Raw genomic sequence first — 21735 nt, 5'->3', positions numbered from 1 at the left:
CTTCAGTTTATTACGTGGCCATCTTAAGATATTGAGTTTACATTAAAGTGTTCACATATCATCTCAAATTCAACTAAGTCTACATGTTACCATAACCAATGCAACTAAGTGACCATTTTAAGAAACTAAATGTACACTAAAGTGGTGACAATATCTTTATTCTATTATGTTACCATCATAGAATAAAGATTATTCACTAAACTGGTCACATTTCATAGTAAATACATACCACAAGGGTATGTTAGACTCTTAAGCTTTATTCATCACAAAATATATGGCCACATTTTAAAGATATGAAATATGTTATGCCAAATCAACCAAACAGAACCACTTTTCCATGCTAGGGTAACATTTATAAGTTAAATTGATCACATTTTGTAGATAACAATTTCACATATACATTAACAGGGTCACATTTCTCCTTAAATTGCTCAAAATTTGCAAATGTCACTATGTCATAAATACATATGTTATGATGTTATCACAAATGCAAGTAAGTTTTACTATGTTACCATCCACTACCCAAAGTGGTCAAATTTTACAGATAACAAAAATGTCACCATGTGTTAAATATAGTTGTTACCCTGTTAATGTTAGTTCAAATCACCCAAACTGAACCACTTATCCATGCCAGGGTCACATTTATCAGTTAAATTGGTCACTTTTTGCATATAACAATTTCACATATACATTAACAGGGTCACATTTCTCCATAAATTGGTCACAATTTCCAAATGTCACTATGTCATTGATAGATATGTTATGATGTTATCACAAATGCAAGCAAGTTTACTAATTTACCATCTAATACTCAAATTGGTCACATTTTACAGATAACAAACATGCCAGGGTCACATTTATCAGTTAAGTTGGTCACTTTTGCAGATAAAATGGTCACATATATAGCTTACCATCTGCCGTGCTCCTCTCTTCCTTGCTCATCTTCTTTGCACCAAGAACTGCGGCCATTTTCGCCACTTTATTCAGCACCTCTGCCAAACCACTATCACCACTGCCTTCCTCCTCACCACTGCCTTCCCTCTCCTCCTCACCACTGCCTCCCTCCTCACTACTGGCTTCCCTACCCTCCTCACCACTGTCTTCTGTATCCTCTGAGATGTCCTCTGACCCATCACTTTCTTCCCTTTCATCCGTTTCCACCGACTCTCAAAATGAAACCCCTGATTTCACCTTCTCTTTTCCCTTCTGCATCGCCTGCTTTCCTCTGCCTTTCTTCTCATCTAATCAATGAAACGTCTAATTAATTCATTTTACCAACAAAAACAAATTCAATAACCCTAATCTCAACAAATCTGACAAAACAGCCTACCCTGACAATTTCTAAACAAAACCTGACTTCACCTGACATTACTGCATACTAAACAACACTAACAAAACCAGATCTGACCTTTTTTGTCCCATTTTAATTACATTAATGATACCATCCTTTAGTAAATTAAAATCAACATGTTCAACAACTCCATTCATTAAATCTACTCATGCATGCACGGTTCATCAACAACATTTAACAATAAACACCATTTTTTTTACCTAATCTTATCCGACACAACATTCAACACCAAAAAACATTCAACAAATGCAATAATATCATATCTTCCATACTTTTCTTCGGGGGTGTCCTCCTCGCCATTTGTTTCTTACCCATCGAATGTTCAACTATTGAAGAGATGAAGCTGATGACGGAGATTTCGAAGCTGAAAGACTGCTAAAATGGCGATTCAAATGGGAAAATGATTATTATTGTTGATGATACAGTGAGAGTGATGAGAGAAGGTGAGGTTGTATAATGACGCCTGACATGAGACGAAATATTGAGAGCTCCCCATTCCTTTATTATTTTTGTTTTGCTTTCCCAACATTCAATAAATTAAATAATAGTTACACGTGTCCCACTAGTATCCACATTACTCAATATGGTATCGATTTGGCCTGTCTTCACTACGGATATACTCCGTCACTTGTGAGACTAAGGGGCTGTTTGGTTCAAAGTGTAGGAATGGATTGGGATGAGAATCCAGGGTGGAATGGAGTTAAAACCTCATACCTTTTAACACTTGTTTGGTTCAATTTTGTAATGGATTGTAATTCAATCAACAGACGAATGTAATCGGGTCATGTAGACAATGAACTCTACTATTCAATCCTGCGAAAATTATTCAATCATGTGCATATTTCAATATTACTTATACAGCAACACAATTTTTTAAGGCAATTGTCATACGAGTCGTCATACAACCCGTAAATATTGTTTAAAGCAATAGACACATGTATTATTGCAACGAATCATGTATACATATGAACAATCACAAGCAATTTTTTTATAAAACCCAAAAAAATTTTATGAAAGTAGAAGATGAAGACTCAACAACAATTTGTTTTTTTTTTTTCTTTCTTAATTTTAGGTTTTGTATCCAGGGGGATTGAATTTAGAAACTTGGGGGAGGAGTAGAGTATGAGATTACAAGGGATTGTGGTGGATTGAGAAACCCTTGGGTTTCTAAATCCATTCCAAAAGTGGTCACCAAACACTTAAATCGGTGATATCCATTCCATACCCCCAACCAAACACTTGAATCGGTGATATCCATTCCAATCCATTCCATACCCCCACCCAAACACTCCCTAATTGATCACGGTATCACCCACATTTTTAAGAGTGGGCCAGTGTAAGTTACAAAATTTTCCCAGTATATGAAAGAGACGCAAAAAATTTGAAAGACAGAGAAGGAGAGTGAGTGGCGCGTGTTTCAAGAAAACCCTAATAGTGAAAGTTAATGGCGAGCGAGCAGAGAGCAGTTTGTCCTGAAAATGATGCATTGGTGGAGTACATGAAGAAATGGTGGAAAGATTTATCGGAGAAAAATGGCCAAAAATGTTCGCCTAATTTGGAGTCCAATGTCAAGAAAGCTTTTACCATTGTTTGCCGCCATAAATCTCCCATTGCTTCTCCTAACGACTTTTTAGCCATCAAGTTAGTTACTCACTCCTTTTTCTTCTCTTTTTGTTTGTTCAATTGTCTTCAATTCAACTGGCTAATGATAATTGTGTTCGAGTCATTACTTTTTGGTTTCGTATTAGGATGGAATAAAGCAAAACTGGCTATTTAAAGTCGATGTGTTTCTTTCCTGCGTACATACGAGTATACGACCCCCTTACCCCAATATTTGCGGGAACATTGAGGCACTGGGGTAATGTTGTTTAACATACGAGTAGGAATATGATGATTGTAAAAGGGTAATTTTGTTATGCCCTTACGGTAAATTTGAATGGGGTTTCCATGTCGTTTCAATTGCAATAGCTATTTACGGTATGGTACATTCTGCGATGGGAGGACTGATTATTAGGAAATGTTTGATAAGGGAGTACCTTTTATCATAAGTTTTGATTCCGTACTTGTTAGTTGCTGACATTTGGTGGTATTTTGAGTCCATCAATATTCCTTAATGCTCAGCTGCTCAGTTTTTTTATACTTCTAAACGTCAACAATGTCTTCGGCAACTACTCCGTATATAACGATAGTACCGCTAACAATACTTCTCCATAGCCATTGTTAGATACCATTGGGATTGCATAGTTTTTCCCTACTATCAAATTACCGTCAGATAGGTTGTCTGGAGTTGACCCTTTAATCTTGATGTAAAATGCGTAGAGGTATGTGCCTCCACAATGTATGACTAACGCAAATAATAGAAAATGTGTTGCTCCATTGGAAAACACAGTTTCTTCTTGTCTTTTGAATTTACATCAAACTTTGACACGCTTGATGCCATGGATGTGCACATCTATTACATTCCATCAGGGAGAAGGTGTTGATACTTGATAGTATAGGAATAAGTCTTTGTTTGCCGTTCTTAGGACTCCAGTGATTATTGAATACTAGGAATGAAGAGGAATTTTTAACACATAATGTAATAAACAACTACATTGTGATTATTTATTTTTATGTTGTTGATTGTTAGACTTTTATTCTTCACAGTAGCGATTAACTAATTAATTCACTTTTCTATAATCTATATTATCGTCCATCGTAGAGTCTTGGGCTTGATTTACAAAGTCTAAAGTTATAATGTGGATCTGACCTCAAACTTCACCAGTCTGCATGCAAAGTTGAACCACTGCTTCGTTTTTTTTTTTATCCTAATGGGTACTGATATGATTCAAAAATTTGGCAGAGGTGTTGGAAGATGGATGTTAAAAGAGATGCAAGAATTTTTCAAGAAAGATACTTCTGAAATAGATAGTTCACCAGTAAAAGGTATTTTCGCATTGGTATATATGTTTTTTAAAAGTTGGTTAAGACTCATATAAGGACGGTGTTGCTCTGAAGTCAATATTGTACAGGTTTGTAATGGTAGGTTTGATTGATTTTAGGTAAAAAAACTCGAGGTAGCAGAGCCTATTTACCGCAGAAAAATTCTGCTGCTTATGCATTATTGATTGCCTTATACAGGTATTGTCAATTTTTTTTTCACTTGTATAGAGGTTCGACTTATGTTTCTAGATAGTGCTTTTTTTGTTGATGCATATTTCCTTTAGAATTTACGGAGTAATATATTATGTATATAGTTTACTTAAAAAAATCGTTTTGGTGATTTTATTCTGGGGAGGACTTACTACTGGTGTTTGTTCCTTCACAAGGGGAGAAAAAAATGGAATTGAACATATGCGTAAGCAGGAGCTGATAGATGAAGCCGAAGCAAGTGGGCTATCCGGGCCCCAATTGGGTATGCTGATCTGTTTAACCTTTTCTATGTTTACCTCTTCTGTAGCGTATATTGTCGTTGTCATCTGCTTTCAACTTCCTATACTAATGCATTCCTGTGTATGCAATGTAAGGAAGCTTGTGAAATGGCTCCATTCAAATGTTAGTGTCTTACTATTGTTTTTTTTCTTCTGTTTAGGCCTGAAAGGGGCAAAGGTAAACCAGGGCCACCAGGGCACATAGGAAGTTCTGCTAAGGAGTGGTATAGTGGGTAGAGTGCCATGGGAAAGTTAGTTGATAAGGGCCTGGTGGATAAGTTAAGTTGTCCAGCTAAGTACAACTCTATTCTTCTTCTCCTGGCGTAGATTCATTTTCTACTTACAGTCTTGTACAGAGCCTTTCTTTATCTCAAGTATGTTACTAGTCCTTATAAAACCATGACTTTCTGATAGTTTGCTTATCCTTGTTTTTGGGCGGATTCTCGTCGTTGTGTTTATAATCTTGTATTTTCTGATTGTTACATTACATAGAATAATGGGAACGTCTTGATAAGCACAAAACTAGGTGTCGTAATATACTAGAATTAACCTATCAAATTAACAATTTATAAACCAAACTCAACTCTACACTATGCAATTAAGAATAGTAGCAAAGGGAAGTAAGGGTCGAACCCAAGAGAAGGGATTTAAGACTTTTTTTTTTTTTTTTTTTTTTTGACAGCCGTAAAGAAAGGTTTACACAGTGCTTAGCCGACTCTCTGAGTCGGACTTTATTAATACATTATTAGCAAAGGAAAATAAACTAAGGGGGCGTTTGGTTAGGGGTCTAAAAGAAAGGGTAAGAGAATCAAAGCTCTCCATTCCCTTTGTAACTGTTTGTTTGGTCATTTTTACCATTTTCTTTCCCCTCCTCATACCCTCCCATTGCCTCAAGTCCTTCTATTTCCATTCCCCAACCCCCCCAAGGGTAAGAGATTTCATTCCCTAGTCATCCCTTCTCCACTTGAGGACCTATGGCACCATCGCATCACACCACCACTACCACCACAATGACCATCATCACTTTCGTCGTCAGACCACCACCCAACATCGGCAGTGACGGTGACTCACCTTACCCTCTCTTCCTCGCCGGCGCCGGAACTCCAGATCCGACATAAACTACCGCCTTTATTGGAAGGATGCTTGTGGGTATCCCGACCATCCTCCTGATTTAGGGACGGGTATTGGCTCAATAATTCTATCTCAAAGCATGGCTTGTTCCAAGTATTCCAAAAACATGGTGGATTTTTTCAGTAATGTTTCGGATGATGTAAAATCCTTGCAAACATGCTTATTCACATGGCTGCACAAACATGCGTGTTGTCCAATCAGTCCAAACAATGGAGACATGCTTGGTTATATCTAGAGCGCTTGAACTTTGATTCTTATTTCCAGGAGCAGCAAGAAGATGAGGGTGGATATTGTGATTGTCGAAAAAGTAGCTGCATTATTAGCAGTATATTACTCAATCACAATAGTCATGTTCATGACTTTAATCTTTATGTTCCGATTGAAGCAGATAATGATCATATATATCTCTGCCAATAGATATTGTCCGTTGCATTGAGCACGATGGGTGTTCCAACTTCCAATAAGATCGACCAACTACGTTCCGAGATGGTGGTGCTTGGGTTTTGACGGTGGGTGGTCTTGTTTTTATTAAAATGCAAACCAAACAACCTTTTAAGTTTAAGGGTATCCCATTTCTTTCATTTCTTTTCCCCTTGTTTCCCTTTCTTATTTCTTTTTCCTTTTCCTTTCCGATACCAAACGCCCCCTAAGAGTGGGGTTATCAACTAGAAACTGCTTCTTGAAGGGGCGATCTGAGTCTGCCAAATGAGTGAAAGTTTCTTTTCTCTTCTTTATCAATTGGGCTTCGGAGGAGTACCTGCAACAAGACACACTTACGCCTCTAGGACGTAGAGATTTACGGGAGAAAGACCTACTTGTAGAACAAGTAGATACATTGTGTCTCGGAGATTCTTCCCCTTGGCTTTGATTCTTCTTGGAATTATTAATTCTCTTTGTCTCACTCACTTGTCGATTAGGAGGATACCTGCAAAATCTACGTGAGGGGTACCTGCAAAGCCTACGTGAAGGCGAGGCACGTGACATTTTACCAAAAGGAGGACTCTTGTACTTCTTAGGACCAGCTGAAAAAAGGAATTCGTCCAAGAAACAGGTAAGCAGAAATTAGGGGCGACAACCGTAGGGTCTCCTTGGAGAATTTGAGTACCAGCAAGAGACAAGTTGTCACAAAAAGAGAAAGAACTCGAGCTAACGCCACCAATTGAGGACTCCCTCGAAATAATACCATGAACCCCATCGATGGCACCCGAACAGGAAACCGTTTCATCATTTACCATCACCGTCTTCATTTTTTGCTTTTTAGAACGTCTTCTTCTCTTCTTTCTCTTATAATGATCTCTTGTAATTCCTCCCTCCTTGGTGACCTTGATGTTAAGTATCCGAATTGTCACAGTAGACTAAAAACTTGAATTAAGACTAATTAAGATGGACAAAGCACAAGACTATAGTCTATAAACAAACAATGGTTATCAACAATGAACAACAATAGAGAGACATATATGGAGAATTGGCATGGAGAAAACAAGTAACAAAATCAAGGAGATGTGAGTTTTCCTATGAGACAAGGTAACAAACACTTCGTATGCAAGTAACAATTATAAGAGGTGAATACTTGGTATAATCCTACAAGTTCCAACTTTTCTCAAAGCAAGACTCTTTCTTTCCAATTTCATTTACCCAACAACAATCCTCAAGCAATTGATTACCACTATCTAAGCCAACAATGATAATCCTACTTAAACTACAAATTCTAACATTAAACCATGTAGGAATTGTAGCCAAGAGTATGAAGAACAAAACCAAGAGGAAAGTAAATGGGATATCACAAAGATATGTTTAAACCAACAAACCCAATGATACAATCAATTTCTACTCACAAAGGTTGATAATTTAAACCAAGATATCAATAATCATGAGATGCTTCAACAAGTTATCACAAAAGCAAGGAACTTTGCAATAAACAAGTAATAGATGAACATTAAGGAGGCAAGGGTAATTACTTCTCACAACAAAACATTCATCATGACATTCAAACTTAGAAATTGAAATAAATGAAAGAGTAGAGATTAAAGAGTCAATACAATGATAAAGATGAAAGCTTGCAATGGATTACACCAAGTAGGGAAGGATTTAGCCTTCCATAGTCTTCATAAAACCCAAAAACAAAGAAAGATTACAACTTGAATGGAAAATAGTCTTCTAAATTATTACAAGATTAAAACCCTCAATATGAGATTAGATGAGATGAAAGGATGGTAGGTGAATACGAGTAGGAGTCCCCTTAGATCTCAAAATTCTAGATATATATAGGGAGGCACGAGAATATAGGTTAAGTCCCTTAAGAAAGCCCAAAACACGGAACTAGAGTTGCGATAGCCGCGCGTATTTGCGCAGGTTGCTCAAACAATTGCGCAGGTTGCGCAGGCTGCGCTTCAAACTGACAGCAGCATCTTGCGAAGGCTATATCTCCCTCGTTTCTTGGACAAACGAGGCGTGTGACCTACCGTTGGAAAGCTAAGATCACAAGCTTTCACCTCCAACTGGCCTTGCGTCAATACGAGCTCTAGAACTCGAGATATATCCATTTGAAGTTGACCCTTGTGAAACCGAGTTTTCAATTCTTCATTTTGGCTCTTGTTTGTCTATGCCAAGGCATCAAATCTTCCATTAGCTTACTTTTCTTGACTTTGAACTTATTCCCTTAGCTTACCTTTTGCTCTCCTTCTTCACCTTGGTTGACCGTGGCTCGGGTTTGACTTGTGAGTCGGTTTGTACAAAACGATCCATTCATCTCAACTTACCAATATGAAGTACTTGAATTACCTTGAGATGTAAATACCACCAACAAGTTCACATGATCCAAATTACAACAAAAGTGGAATCACCGGATAATACCACGATTAACATTCAAAACCGGCTTTATGACAAGTTTATTCAACTAAAGTTACCTAATTAGGCCGACACTATTTGACTCTATCACGTCTCAAAACATTTTTTTTGGGAATTGGATTGAAATTTACAAGAATAAATGGCTCCATCTGATAGCTCATAAAAGTGGCTAGCTTTGAGCCGTTGTTTGTTTATTTTATTGTGGCCGTGGATGAGCTTTCTAGGATAGTCCAAGGGTGTTAAGTGGTGTTTTTAGTTATTGAAGGATGCTATCGAGTTGAAAGTAAATTTAGTATGCAGGAGTACACCAACAAACATTTTGCCCGAAAATTGCTTGGTTCAGCTAACATGAAACAGTTTAGTACGGTCAATGTGAGGTAAAACAATGAAAAAAGTGGTAAAAAAAGGAAAAAAAAAAAAGGAAATCATGGTGATAGTAAGACTAAATGGTTATAATGTTATATATAGTGTCAATATAAAACAAGAGAAAGGGATGGAATGAGCAATAAATGAAATTATGAAAGTAGTGGTATATCTAATTGTGGAAGAATGATTGGATTTAAAACTAATTACTGAAGATCATTTGGTTGGTCTTTTTCAAGTATTAGGAATGCGAATGTTTATGGTATACTAAGAATCTCACATCTTCATTTGGTTGGTCGTGTTCTTGTGTTTACAAAAGAGGATTTGTACCTATTCTCGTCCCTTACTCTGCACCTAGTAATTCCAAGCTTTACTTTCAGTGTCATTTACTTGTCAAGTATGAACTACTGTGCTTGTCAGCTGTACATTGTGCAGTCAAAGAGCTATAAATGCAAGATTGCTAAGGCAATAGCAATGGTGCAAAAGTAGGGAGTTTCATTCATACACGGAACTCTGTACTCATTGATTTACAAAATAAGTAGTTTCTTATATGAAATCAGTTTCTAAAGTAGAGAACCAGTTTTATCCATAAGAAACTTTTACCATTGGGGAGAAATAAGTTCATGTGTGATGATGTGGCAGTAAAACAAAAAAAGGTGGTATGGAATTTCTACCATTGCTCTTGGCCTAATGGTGGCAATTGTAATCTGAAGATTCTGAACAGGGTTCACAGCATGGTACATACAAACAGAATTCTGCATTCATTTCCCATTTTCCCCCGTATAGAGCACTGAGTTACCATAATTCACTTCTGACTCTGTGGATCAATGGGTTGCCGCACCGGCCTCAGATCTCGACCCGGGTGAGAAACCACCATCCTGTAACCGGCGTAGACATTCTGGACTTCGACTATGCCATTTGATTAATTTGATTCAAGTTTGTGCAGGATCTTTTTATTTGATGAAGCTAGTCTAAACAGTCAAACATCTGGCTGAGATAAAGCGAGGAGAACCTTGTATAGGTTGGGCAGAGCTTCTTTTATTGGGGACTAGGGCTTGATAGACAATGAAATAACATAGTCAACAATGAAATGACTAGAGATGACAGATAAAGCGAGTGAGACTTTTTTTGAGGTCTCCAGTATGAGAGACCTACTTACATACTGATGGATATATGAATTTGTTATCATTTTTGCCTAAATAAATAAGGATCTCGAATCTGTAATCATATGATCAATTTTCAACAGTTGGCGATTAGTCCCACTACAAATTTCGAGAAGTAATAAAATGCTGTGCTGTTTGGCAGAATTATTGACAATATGTTTATGATATAAGATTTTTTATTTATTTGTGAAGAGAGAGGAATGGGTGAAGGTTATTCTTTATTTGTATCTGCGTTAGCCATCATATTGAGCATTATGCATTTATCATTTATGTGTTAATTTGGAACCTGAACTCATTTTTCTCATAGAATTGTAGATATTCTTTTTTGTGCAAAATTGCAAAAGATCCTTGTATTGGTTATATACTACTCCAAATCCAAATCGTAGTTTGTTGATCACATTTATATTTCCAAATTGTGAAGGTACAAGCTTTCCGATGAAGGTCGTCGAGTAGCAGTTGAGTGTTTGTCCAGATCCGGCATGATTGATTCCGGACAAAGTTCAGTCAGCAAAAATGGATGTTCAGATTCAGAAAAAGAGCTTACTGAGAATCTAACACTTGTCTCAGCTAATTCTCCCCAGAGGTTGACATCGACCACTGTTGATCAGAACACAAAGAACGCTATATCTGCAGAGTATTTTGAAAAGGCATTTTTCTCTACTAATTCTAATTCTGTTTTTTTCCTTCACATCTGTAACTCATGCTTCTTTCTGTAATTATATTATTTTGCATACATGATGTTTATTTGCAAGAAACTAAGTGGGCTGTAGAAAAAGCAAGATAAATAGCTCCTTGGGGCTATAAAGCTTTGGTACTCAATAAATGGAAATTGTAGTAATGGTTGGTATTGTCATTGGTAAGGACTAACGAGTAATCGCTGATGTTATGGAATTGTAGGAAGAGCAGCAAGATCCTCAATATTAACTTGTGATAGGTATGAGTATGTTGCTCTTTTGAGGGCCTATGGGCCCATTGCACTAAGCACGCCATGGTTTAACATATCTATTACTCAAGATTCATGGGATGTGGAGGAGGTGGTGAGATGGGTTCCTAGTGGTCAGATATTGACAATTGATATTGCTCTCAATGTACAAGTAGGCGACAGTTGAGAATCCAAATTGGTTTGAGAAAAATCTGGAGGGTTCGATTTTGGAGGGAAGAATGTACCCTTGTGGTGCTCAATTTTCAAGGTAGGTGGTGGTGTTAAAGGAAGAGCAGACCACGAATATATTCTTAAATCAGGTGGTTGAAGAGAGAAAAGTTTTGGCTGAGTTGGGGAATGTCGAAAATGGGTATTTGGCCCTGTAGCATGGGACTTGGATGCATTCAGTTAAAATCATGCCCACTAAAGTATGTTATTCGTGGTTATTGATTGGGTTGATCACTCTTAAGGCTTTTAGGCACATGCTTCTTTTATCTGACTGAAGCTACATTTTAAAAGTGTTTGAAGCACTATCCCTCTGGCATCTTTGAGTAAATGGAAAAGAGTCTCTTGCAGAAAAAGATTGCCCTATTCATTATAAACTCAGTAACGAATATAAGGTTGATCATTGATGCATATGCTGCTTGCTTATGTAGTAAACTAATCAAACCATTGAAAAGGATACACTGACGGTATATTTTAGTAATTTTACTATTTTGGACGCTGGTTTGGCGGTTCTCATTTTCTGAGCGTGATGTTGGTAGGACATAAAATGAAGTGTCGCTGGCATCTTCTATCTAATATGAATTTGTTTCTATTGCTTAGTCATTATTTGTATCTGTATCATATGCAAGCACATGATCTTTAAGTCTTTATGTGCCTTGTTTTGGAATTTAAGTGCTATACTCTGTACCTTTGATTTTTAAGATTTATAGACCAAGGATCTGATTTGTTAGTTTCCACATTGAGTAAATCTTGCTTGGTTTTCGATACTCTTAGACCATCAGAACTGTTTTTATGATTTGGGTGAGGGGAAGGTGTGGTTTTCTCCATATAGACTCTGGTCAATTGTTTTCAATTCATTTACTCAAATTTTGGTTCTTTGTGACCGAATAGTCCCCCAAACATAAATTGCAATGTTATGGTGCCAGTTAAAGAGTTCATGTCATCATTCTCCTGTAATGCTACTTGTAGTTCACGCGATTGGGGTATTCGAGAAAACAAGTTTTACATGCCTGGACTGAAGTTTCTGTGTCTTCACCAAACCAAGATATGTCTACGCTTTGGCTCACAGTTTTATGCCGGCTGCGAGAAGATGAAGTCTATGGTGTTCAGCCTGTGCCACGAGCAATGGTAGGAAGCAGTTCTGGTGATGCTTCACTTAGTAATAGGTTTACTGAAGGTAACTTTATTGATCAGTTAAGTGATTATGGATCTAGGACTAGAGAGTTTCTAAGATTGTCATTTACAGAGTATCACTATGTTTTCCATACAAAAAATTGTTTCACATTTTTGAGCGGGGCATTTGACCAAGTTCAACTAATTATGATTCTGGGTTTTTGCTGTTGCGGTGAATACTGTTACGCTACCTTTTTCTTTAGTGAAAAAGTGGATACAATTTATATTTCCGCATAAATATTTGGTTTTGACCCAGCTTCTGTCCTGGCAGGTCAACAAAATGTTACTCATGAACTGGATAAAATTGGTGACTGTTGTACCAATTCCTTCACCAATTCAGAAGGGAGTGCTGTTTCCTTGAGAAGTGTAAGCAATCCACGCTTCCTGGTTCCTATTCGAAGCTTTCAATATGATTTCCGTCGTCAGTGTTATTTTGGTCGTTGCCTCTTTAATGCATCTGATGCCGCCTAATAAGGCGCCGCAATAGTTTTAAAACCATCACAAAGTTTTTGTAGTGCAGGCTTCACAGCATCGAAGCTGTTCCTATCAGCTTTAGAGGTCATCATGTATTTCTTTGAATATTTTCTGAAGCTAATAAATATATTACAAGTTTTTATCTTTAACGTAAAAGCAATAAAGTGCGGCCGAAGGTGCGCACAAGTTTAAGCTCACCGAGGCAGTAGTCCAAAACGCCTCGCCGTGTCTTGTAGATACGGGGTAGCTAGCGATCCATGTTTTCTTTCCACTTCTTTAATTATGCCCTTTTTTTTGCCACATTATCCCTTTTTACATGTTATCCACGTTTTAAATTCTTAGAAGGTATTGTTGAACAAAACTTGATTTGAAACTACAAATTTATTTGCAAAAAAAATGATTTTGAAAATACAAATTTATTTGCAAAAACATGTTAGCCAAAACACTTCGCTTTACCTTTTTGATGCCTTTGTCTTGCGCATTGCGTTTTGTTGCTACGGGCTCTAATTGCTTTGTTGAGGTAGACTAATTTCACCATGTGATTGGTTGCTTCTGGGTTAGTGTTCACTTGTACACTCATTGATTTGATTCGGTGATTAGACTTATTCTTTGTCTTGTTATACTGTCTCATTTTTATCCGTTGTTGAGCTGTGTAGTTTATAGACTAGTAGGCCATGTACGTAGTGTCTTGTGCTGATAAAAATTTACCATATTACGTCTAATTTTTTAACTTCATGAGCTTATCTATTATGTGGATGTCACAGGAAAATCAGATGCGCAACACCTTTCAATCTGGTTTTGGAGCCAGTCAAAACATTTTAAAAATGCCGCCACTTAAAACTCTGGAAAAAATTTGAGGAAGCATATAAAGTTATCTTCGTATTGGATGATCGTGAACACTTTGTCAGGTTAGCTACAATCTCAAAATTATAAATGTGATTTCATGTTACCCAGAACAGTAAAAGAAGCTCACTCCCACTCTGGTCAAGTATGATACATTGTGCATACTCATCAGTGTGGCATGTATAGCTCTCCTCTTTCATACACTTGTGTCAAACTGGATTTGTTTGTATCTATGTCACACACTCACACATTCTTTTAGGTTCCGTGCCTTTCAATGTGATAGTTTCTTCTATGGTTAACTAGTGAATGATGGGATACTTATTGCGAGCAGTCATTTGGCTTGCTCGATTCTTTAAGCTAAAAGTATCAGTCTGTTATTTCAATGGGTTATGCTGCAGTATGATATTTCCTTTTCTTACACTCTGATTCTTGTAAAGCTTCCGAGGCTGATTCATTCACTCTTCCTTCAAGCTGAAATAGGAGAGAGTTACCCAAATTTTACTTATCGCGTGTCCAAAATTTTATACAGGAAGTTTTTGGAGAATCAGAGTACTCCGTAGTTATTATATGTCTGTTGTTTAATCTTTAGTACGTGAGTGCTCTTACTTTTTTTTTATTTCCCTTTCATCGGTAATCCTTTTGTGTTTCAGGCCGAACTCGAGAAACGTCATACAGAAGATTGGCAGAGAATTTAAAATTGAAATACAGGTCACTTAATGCATCCTGCTATTGCTCACTATTGGTACCCTACCATTCCTTGTTCATCTCCCTTATTCTGGCTATAAAAATTGACACAAAATGAAGTCAAATTGAGTATGAAACACACTTTCTTATTAAATGTGCTCTGGTTTGATATAGTGGAGCTAACACCCTCCCCCCCTTCATTTCCTCTTCTTATGAAGGATAATCCAGGATGTATACATGGCTAGTGTTTCTTTTCCTTTCTGAACTAAGAATCAGTTAAATCAATATTGATAAATAGAACGGTTAGCCCGAAAGGATAGAGCCAGTGGCTAGAACTTCGGTGAAAATCCTAAGGAGTCTCATGTTTGAACCCCTCTAAGAGAAATATTGTGGCGGTTATTTATGGCCCGAGACTTGGGCGGGTTACGGTTGGGTCGGGTGGGTTACGGGTTCAATCAATTCGGTTTCGGGTAAAATACGGGTCACGTGTATTCCGGGTTTGGAAAATACGGGGTTGTACGGGTCGGGTTTATACGAGGTTTGGGTCGGATTAGGGTCAAAATACAGTCAGCTAAATGCCTACTTACAAATCTTTATTTTATTTTAATCTTAGTTGTAAATATATAATTATTCTTAATCTTTATTTTAGTTTTAGGTCACACATGCTTTGTTTTAAAGCATAGTTTTACCTTATTACTCAATGTTGACCTTATAAATCTAGTCACTTATTGTCATGTATGATCAATTGATCAATATTTTGCATAGGAACGCGATATTGAATATATTAAATATTAAGCGCGTATTCTTACTAATCATCTTGGTAAACGACTAAACGTGTTACATGACTAAATCCTCTGTGGCCACTTATGCCAATCAGCCACCGAATAATGCTTAATTCCTTACAAAGCCATATTCCATTGTGAAATGACTTTGCAAATATATCCTGGGCTTTGCATATTTTCATCCAGTACCAGCAAACACCTTTCAGGCGATAATAGTCCTGCCACTGTTTTCTGTTAGTGCAATTGAAAAATAAATGAGAGTGTCTAGTTGGATTGCGGAACAATCTTTATGTGAATTTGTTGTGTGCCGTCATCGTAGTTCCTCTTTAGTTTGTTAACTGTTACAAAAATGTGCAATATGCCAACATATGAAGATGTTGTAGTGCATTTGAGGGGTTTTCATGACTTAAGACTTGTCACCAGGTGAGACGCTTACCAGTTGGAGATGGAATATGAATTGCACGTCACAAACAACTTCATACTGAATACGTCCTTGATTTCATTGTCGAGAGAAAAAATGTGGATGACCTGCGTAGTTCAATAAGAGATAACCGCTACAGGGATCAGAAATTGAGGCTCCTGGTATTGTTCCTTTGTGCTTTAAACAAGTTTTAACTAGATTTCATGACTACGTAATTGCCATGACGTGCTTTCATACCTTCTTAACATCATGAAGAGCAGACAGTTTTTATGGAATTGGGATCATGATGTTTCTCCATCCAATTTTTCCCTTAGCGAATTTGAAATTGCATTCTGTTAATTACTTTTTGGGATTGTTTCAATGGAGGGAGTTAGAGGAAGGGATACAATTTCTCTGGTTAGGTTAGAAAATAGCCTTTGAGGGAAATGGAGGTATGCATTTTCCCCTCGAAGACCAATCAAAATTCGTTTAACATATGATAAATTGAAAACTCTTTTTGCTCAATTTTCTTCCCCTTCTTTCCATCCCCTATTCCCCTCCCTTTTATTTCCCTTCTCAAATGCTATCCAAACACACCATTTGTATACCCGTGTCTTTTGTTGGATTATTGGGGAAAACACGAGCATGCTTTACATTGTCGTCATTGAATATGGTTGTGAAGAAGGATTATTACCACTTTGGTGACCTTAGGGTTTGGGCTAATTTCACTTTGTTGCCTTAAGTTTTCACTAATTTCACTCTCGAGCCCTATGTTTTGAGCGATTTCCCACTTTGGTAACCTACATAATAGTTTCAACCATATGTTGTCTTAATAATAAATATTTTTGTTTTTTAGTTTCATTTTTTGGGCTTTTTCCCGCTTCTTGTAACAAAAAAAAAAAATTAATAAATATTTTTAAGCAAGATATATTAACTTTTGTACAAGCTTTACATGAAATTTAACATTACTACTTACTGTAATGACGACGACAACAACAACAACAACAACAACAACAACAACAACAACAACATGATTTGGGGTCGGCTGACATGAATCATCTTTTCGAACCGTCCATGGGTGAACGCACGCCTCAAAATACGAATAAAAAAGGGAAGATGAAAAACAAAAAGGAAGAACGAAAATGTAATGGAAAGTCAAGGTGAACTTAGGGGTTTTAAAATCGAATTCCGTCTTTCTTTTATAAAAACTTCAAATTTAAATCGAGAGAAAAGATTAAAACGATTTTTAAAAACCGAAATAGAGTTAAGGATCCGGAATGAACCAGGTAAAATCTATAAGAAAGTGGTTGGTGAAAAAGTGTAATAAAGGAGAGAAAAAAATAAATAAATTAATTTCTTTAAATTAAATAAAAAAACACTAAATCTGTCAAAAAACATCAAATACTAAAAATTCACATGTATCCTTTCCCTCCATTGTGCCCTCTCCGTCACCATACTCTCCTCAAGCCCCAGAACTCTCATATCGTGCTCTATCACTCTCAACCATGCCTGTCTCGGTCTTCCTCTACCTCTAGGGACATTTTCTGTTCTCCAAGTCTCCTGGCCTCCCTAACCAAAAGTGCGTCCATAGGTCTCCTTCTCACATGGCCAAACCATCTTAGTCGGTTTTCCATCATCTTGTCCTCTATTGGCGCCACTTTTACCTTTTCCCTAATCATCTCATTCCTTAACCGATCTTTCCTTGTATGTCCGCACATCCACCTCCACATGCGCATCTCCGCCACACTCATCTTTTGAATGTGACAATGTTTCACGGCCCAACACTCGGAGCCGTAAAGTAGGGCAGGCCTAATTGCCGTGCGATAAAATTTTCCCTTTAATCTTTGAGGCATATCTTTATCGCATAGAAACCTCGCTAAGATGAGCGAATTATATGATATCAAACCATCTATTTGTAAGATGCAAAAATAGGTCAATATCGGCAATTATTTTGAGACACTGCTGTACAACAAAATTTAAAATTTATATACCTCTCTTGAGCACCAAAAGGAAGAGTCAAGTAGCCCAAATGAAGCGGAAGATATGTCTGCTGGCAGCAGCATTGATTGCTCCATTACTTTCCTTAATTAGCAACTCTTCCTGAGCATGAACATCATCATCCTTCCAAAAACACAGTTAAGGTAGTGAGCTAACCTCTACTCACTCTACTCAATTAAACTACGAACACAACCATTCATCCTGAAGTCTACTCTACTTCAATTACACAACAAACATGCCTTCGCTAATATATCATGTGTGCCTTTACCCCCAATGCCTCAATGGCTCCTGGAACTGGAGGATAGGAGGGCCAAATGTACGCAATCTTACTTGTGCCAAAATGCTGAAAAGCTGTTTTCAGATGACCCTTACGGAAAATCCGGCTGTAAATACACACTTTGCTACTTCACAATACAAGTAGGAATGTCAGTGGGGCGGGTTTTGGCGGGTCTCGCCCCAGACCCGCTCCACTTGGGGCGGGTGCGGGTAATGATTTGATGGGTCGTGGGGCGGGGATGGGTTTCAAAAGTGTCATTCGTCGCGGGTCGTGGGGCGAGTGTGGGTATCACGTGAGACCCGCCCCATACCCGCCCCGCCTCACACCTGCCCGCCTCGCATGTCCCCGCTCCGCTTATACCCGCCTTACTCATAAACCTAGACAAATTTGTAATATATAAAAATAAAATTTATAACTTAGATAAAAACCTTAAACCATTTTTTCATAAATCTAGACAAATTCCATCTATTTCTTAGTTCTTACCCACCCAAAAACCTAAACCCCAAAAAAAATAAAATAACGCTAATACTCAAACTATTTCGTGGTTTGAAAAACTTGTGTACTAGTTAATTAAATGTTAGACCATTTTGTGAAAACTTATTTGTATAAGATGTACGAGAGTACGAGACTAGTATGGTTTAGATTAAGATTTATATTTTTAAAAATTATTTTGTGAGGAGATAGGTAATTTGGCGGGTCAACAGGTCCCCGCAGGGCGGGAATGGGTTTGAAAAGTTTAACCCGCTGCGGGTTGCGGGGCGGGTGTGGGTACGCATTATAGTTTGCGGATGCGGGTGTGGATTACCCCTCCTCCGCACCCACCCCGCCCCATTGACATCCCTAAATACAAGTATGGTTTAGCTAGTAGTTATTGTTCCATCCAATTCTAAAGCTCAAAAATAATGAGTCTTTGGCCCATCGGAAATGGGAGGAAAGAAACAGCATGCTCCATTTGCTCAAATTCAGCTTTAGTTGTCCTAATAATCTCCAGCTGCCGATTCCATGTCAACTACTCAAAAGTCTAAACTTCTAATGTAGATGGTATTATTGCACAAATTCTCGGTCATCATGATAGAATAACATGCGATAGGTCCAAATTATATACATTTTTACCCCAATATTTAGCTCAATTTTATATGTATTTTGCACTAACTTTAGTGTTAATGAGCTAATATTTGCTTTCTAGTTCTATTTGTATGTTTTGTCATGTTTTGTAGGTACATAAGCTTTTAGGAGCTTAATCCTACTCATTTGCAAGTCACTAGAAGCAAGCTAAGTTAAAAACTAAGTATGGACTAGCATGAAGATAATGCATGGACTTGCATAAGCAAAATTGATGGATTAAATAAAGAAATGCACAACAAAGTCAAATGGAAGTCAAACCCAAATGTAAAGTCCACAAAATGCAAACATAAGATGCTAAATATTGGATAGTACTTTGAATGCTTTGAGGAGCATGGGATGCCAAAGTGTGATTAATCGGGTGATTAAACAAGCATTAAATCATAAGCATTGGATACCATTTGATAATTAATCACAATTGAAGACAAACAAGCGAGAAACACAAGACCCCGATCGGGGTTGAACAGTCCGTGGGTGTGTTCAATGCTCCATCAAATGCATACGTTTCCCTTATGATCTCCTATAAATAGGGCCTCGAGGGACACCTTTGGCACCATCTTTTCTACACACTTTTACATAGAAATTCTCTCTAAATTTAGTAGTTAGTTTAGATTAGCTTTTAGTTTAGCTTAGTTTAGATTTACTTTATGTTATTTACATTTCCTATTTACATTACAAGTTATAAAACAATTTACATTTACAAATTATTTATATTACAAGTATTGTTCTTCCATTTCCATTTCCAATTGCAAGGTAATTTCTTATTCATATTTTCGTTATGTTTGTCATTTCATTTATCATTAGTTTAATTTACATTTCCACCATGTTAGAGTAGTTGCATTTGTCTAAGGAGTAAGGGAAGCCATGCATGATTAAGTAAATTGTAAATGTCAAAATGAGGTTAAGTTAATATTGATAAATTGTTTCTATCACATGTTTGCAACGTCACGTTTAATCTTTGGTTATTGGCCGTAATCGTAGATTAAGTTTGTTCATTCGTTCTAAAAGTCGAGAGGCATGGAATCGAATTAGACTAAGCATGTGTAGTAGGACGACCTAGTCATGGACGAGAGTTTCTCTAGGACCCGGTCTATGGTTGACACTTGATAAGTAGGAAATTTGTCGTCTACTTCCTATACCAAAACAATTTATAAAGCCCGAAAAAAAAAGCGTAGTATTTAGTCGGGGTCGAACTCAAGGACGGCGGGGGTTGCTACAAAGTTCGATTAAGAGTCAAGTTTAATCAAAATCAAAAGAAAAGGTTTTGGTTATAATCACTAGAGCAAAAGACAAACAAGATGATGATAATGAATACGGTTAATTAAAAGCTAGGGCTTTCGGGGTCATCAATATGGTCTAGGGGCAAACATGAAGATAAAAAAGGGTCAATGGTGAGAGATTAACCTAAGATGAAGAACCAATGTCTTGGGTATCTTAAGGATGGCTACTAATTTTCATTAAGTAGCCCTCCTCTCCTAACATACATCAAGACTCCCAAAAATTTTCATTTCAAAGGAGAATTAAGCAATAATGGAAGAAAGGCAAAAGCTTTCACTTGAGCAAATCAACAAACACCTTGAGTGCAATGAATAGGAAAGTTAAACAATTTCACCAAAGACCAAAATATTCAAAGAATCATGCCCATAAATCCCATAAAGAATCACCCTAAACCCTAGAAGGGATCTACTCACTCATGTTAAGGTAAATTATGCTAAATAGAGAGGAAAAGCAAACAACACAAGGAGGAGACATAATGAAGGTTGCAACGAAATCAAAAGACAAGGAAAATGTAAACAAATGATAAACAAGTAAAAGAAAGGAGAGAAATTATACCAACAAAAGAAAAGATGGAAGCTTGATTGATTAATAGGAAGGAAAACCCTTCAAAATCCCCAATACAAACTTCAACAAACAAGTGTAAACAATTGACTATTACTAGAACTAACTAATTCTTGCTAAATATTAATAATAATTATTGAAAGATTAGTGCTTGATTAAGGAGGTATTACAATAAATAAGGAATGTTTTTCAGATCTAGGGTTATGTGCAAAAGGGTTTAAGGAGGGGGTATTTATAGGCTATCATTGAATTAAGGGAGGAAAGAGTGGAAAAGCCCATTTGCGTGGTGTTCTGTGCTTGGCGGGCGGGCGTCTCTGCCGCCTCCTCTCTGCCGCAGCTGCGTTCTTTCAAAAAAAAAAAGAAAAATGAAGGTTGGGTAATCCCCTGCCGGTGGGCCGGCTGCCGGCCTGCCGGCAGAGAATTTCTCTTCTTGGGATTTTCTCTCAATTCTTCATGTCAGGTGCCTTCTGCCGGCGGGCCGGCTGCCGGCTACCTGTGCCGGTAGCGCGTTGCTTGAACTTTGGCCAAAAACTTCTTCAAAATTTGACTAAGTATGGGGATTGTGTTCCCTGCCGGTGGGCAGCCGGCTGCCGGCTCTTGTGAGAACACTCTCTTAGTCGGTTTCCTCTTTTTCTCCATATAGCCACATCCTCTGCCGGTGGGCCGGGCTCTTCACCTGCCCGCGGAGGATTTCTTCTTCAAAAATCCTTCATCTCCCTTTTCTTCATGTA

The 21735-nt window shown here is 37.5% G+C and overlaps 1 protein-coding gene and 1 long non-coding RNA gene across 9 annotated transcripts; one reads left to right on the top strand and one right to left on the bottom strand.

Moving 5' to 3' along the window:
- The first annotated feature begins 2447 nt into the window (after positions 1 to 2447).
- On the top strand, positions 2448 to 16091 carry LOC141611779 (crossover junction endonuclease MUS81-like). 7 transcript variants are annotated; one of them, XM_074430401.1, is made up of 7 exons: positions 4925 to 5057; positions 10687 to 10912; positions 12382 to 12589; positions 12857 to 12951; positions 13824 to 13967; positions 14553 to 14610; positions 15792 to 16091. In XM_074430401.1, the coding sequence occupies exons 1-5, from the start codon at positions 5005 to 5007 to the stop codon at positions 13914 to 13916; spliced, it is 675 nt and encodes a 224-aa protein (XP_074286502.1). In that variant the 5' UTR covers positions 4925 to 5004; the 3' UTR covers positions 13917 to 13967; positions 14553 to 14610; positions 15792 to 16091. The 7 variants fall into 7 exon arrangements, with proteins under 7 accessions (XP_074286506.1, XP_074286507.1, XP_074286502.1 ...); XM_074430400.1 differs by having other exon boundaries at positions 14553 to 14644; XM_074430402.1 differs by having other exon boundaries at positions 4965 to 5135; positions 14553 to 14644.
- LOC141611783 (uncharacterized) lies at positions 6424 to 19267 on the bottom strand. 2 transcript variants are annotated; one of them, XR_012528737.1, is made up of 3 exons: positions 17760 to 19267; positions 15805 to 15896; positions 6424 to 8641 (listed from the first exon to the last, which is right to left on the bottom strand). It is a non-coding gene; the product is annotated as an uncharacterized LOC141611783 (long non-coding RNA). The 2 variants fall into 2 exon arrangements; XR_012528736.1 differs by lacking the exon at positions 6424 to 8641 and adding an exon at positions 15362 to 15706.
- Positions 19268 to 21735: the final 2468 nt, after the last annotated feature.

The sequence above is a fragment of the Silene latifolia genome, chromosome 11 (genome assembly GCF_048544455.1).
Source record: "Silene latifolia isolate original U9 population chromosome 11, ASM4854445v1, whole genome shotgun sequence".
NCBI classification, from domain to species: Eukaryota; Viridiplantae; Streptophyta; class Magnoliopsida; order Caryophyllales; family Caryophyllaceae; genus Silene; species Silene latifolia.
This window is presented reverse-complemented; position numbering and strand designations above follow the sequence as displayed.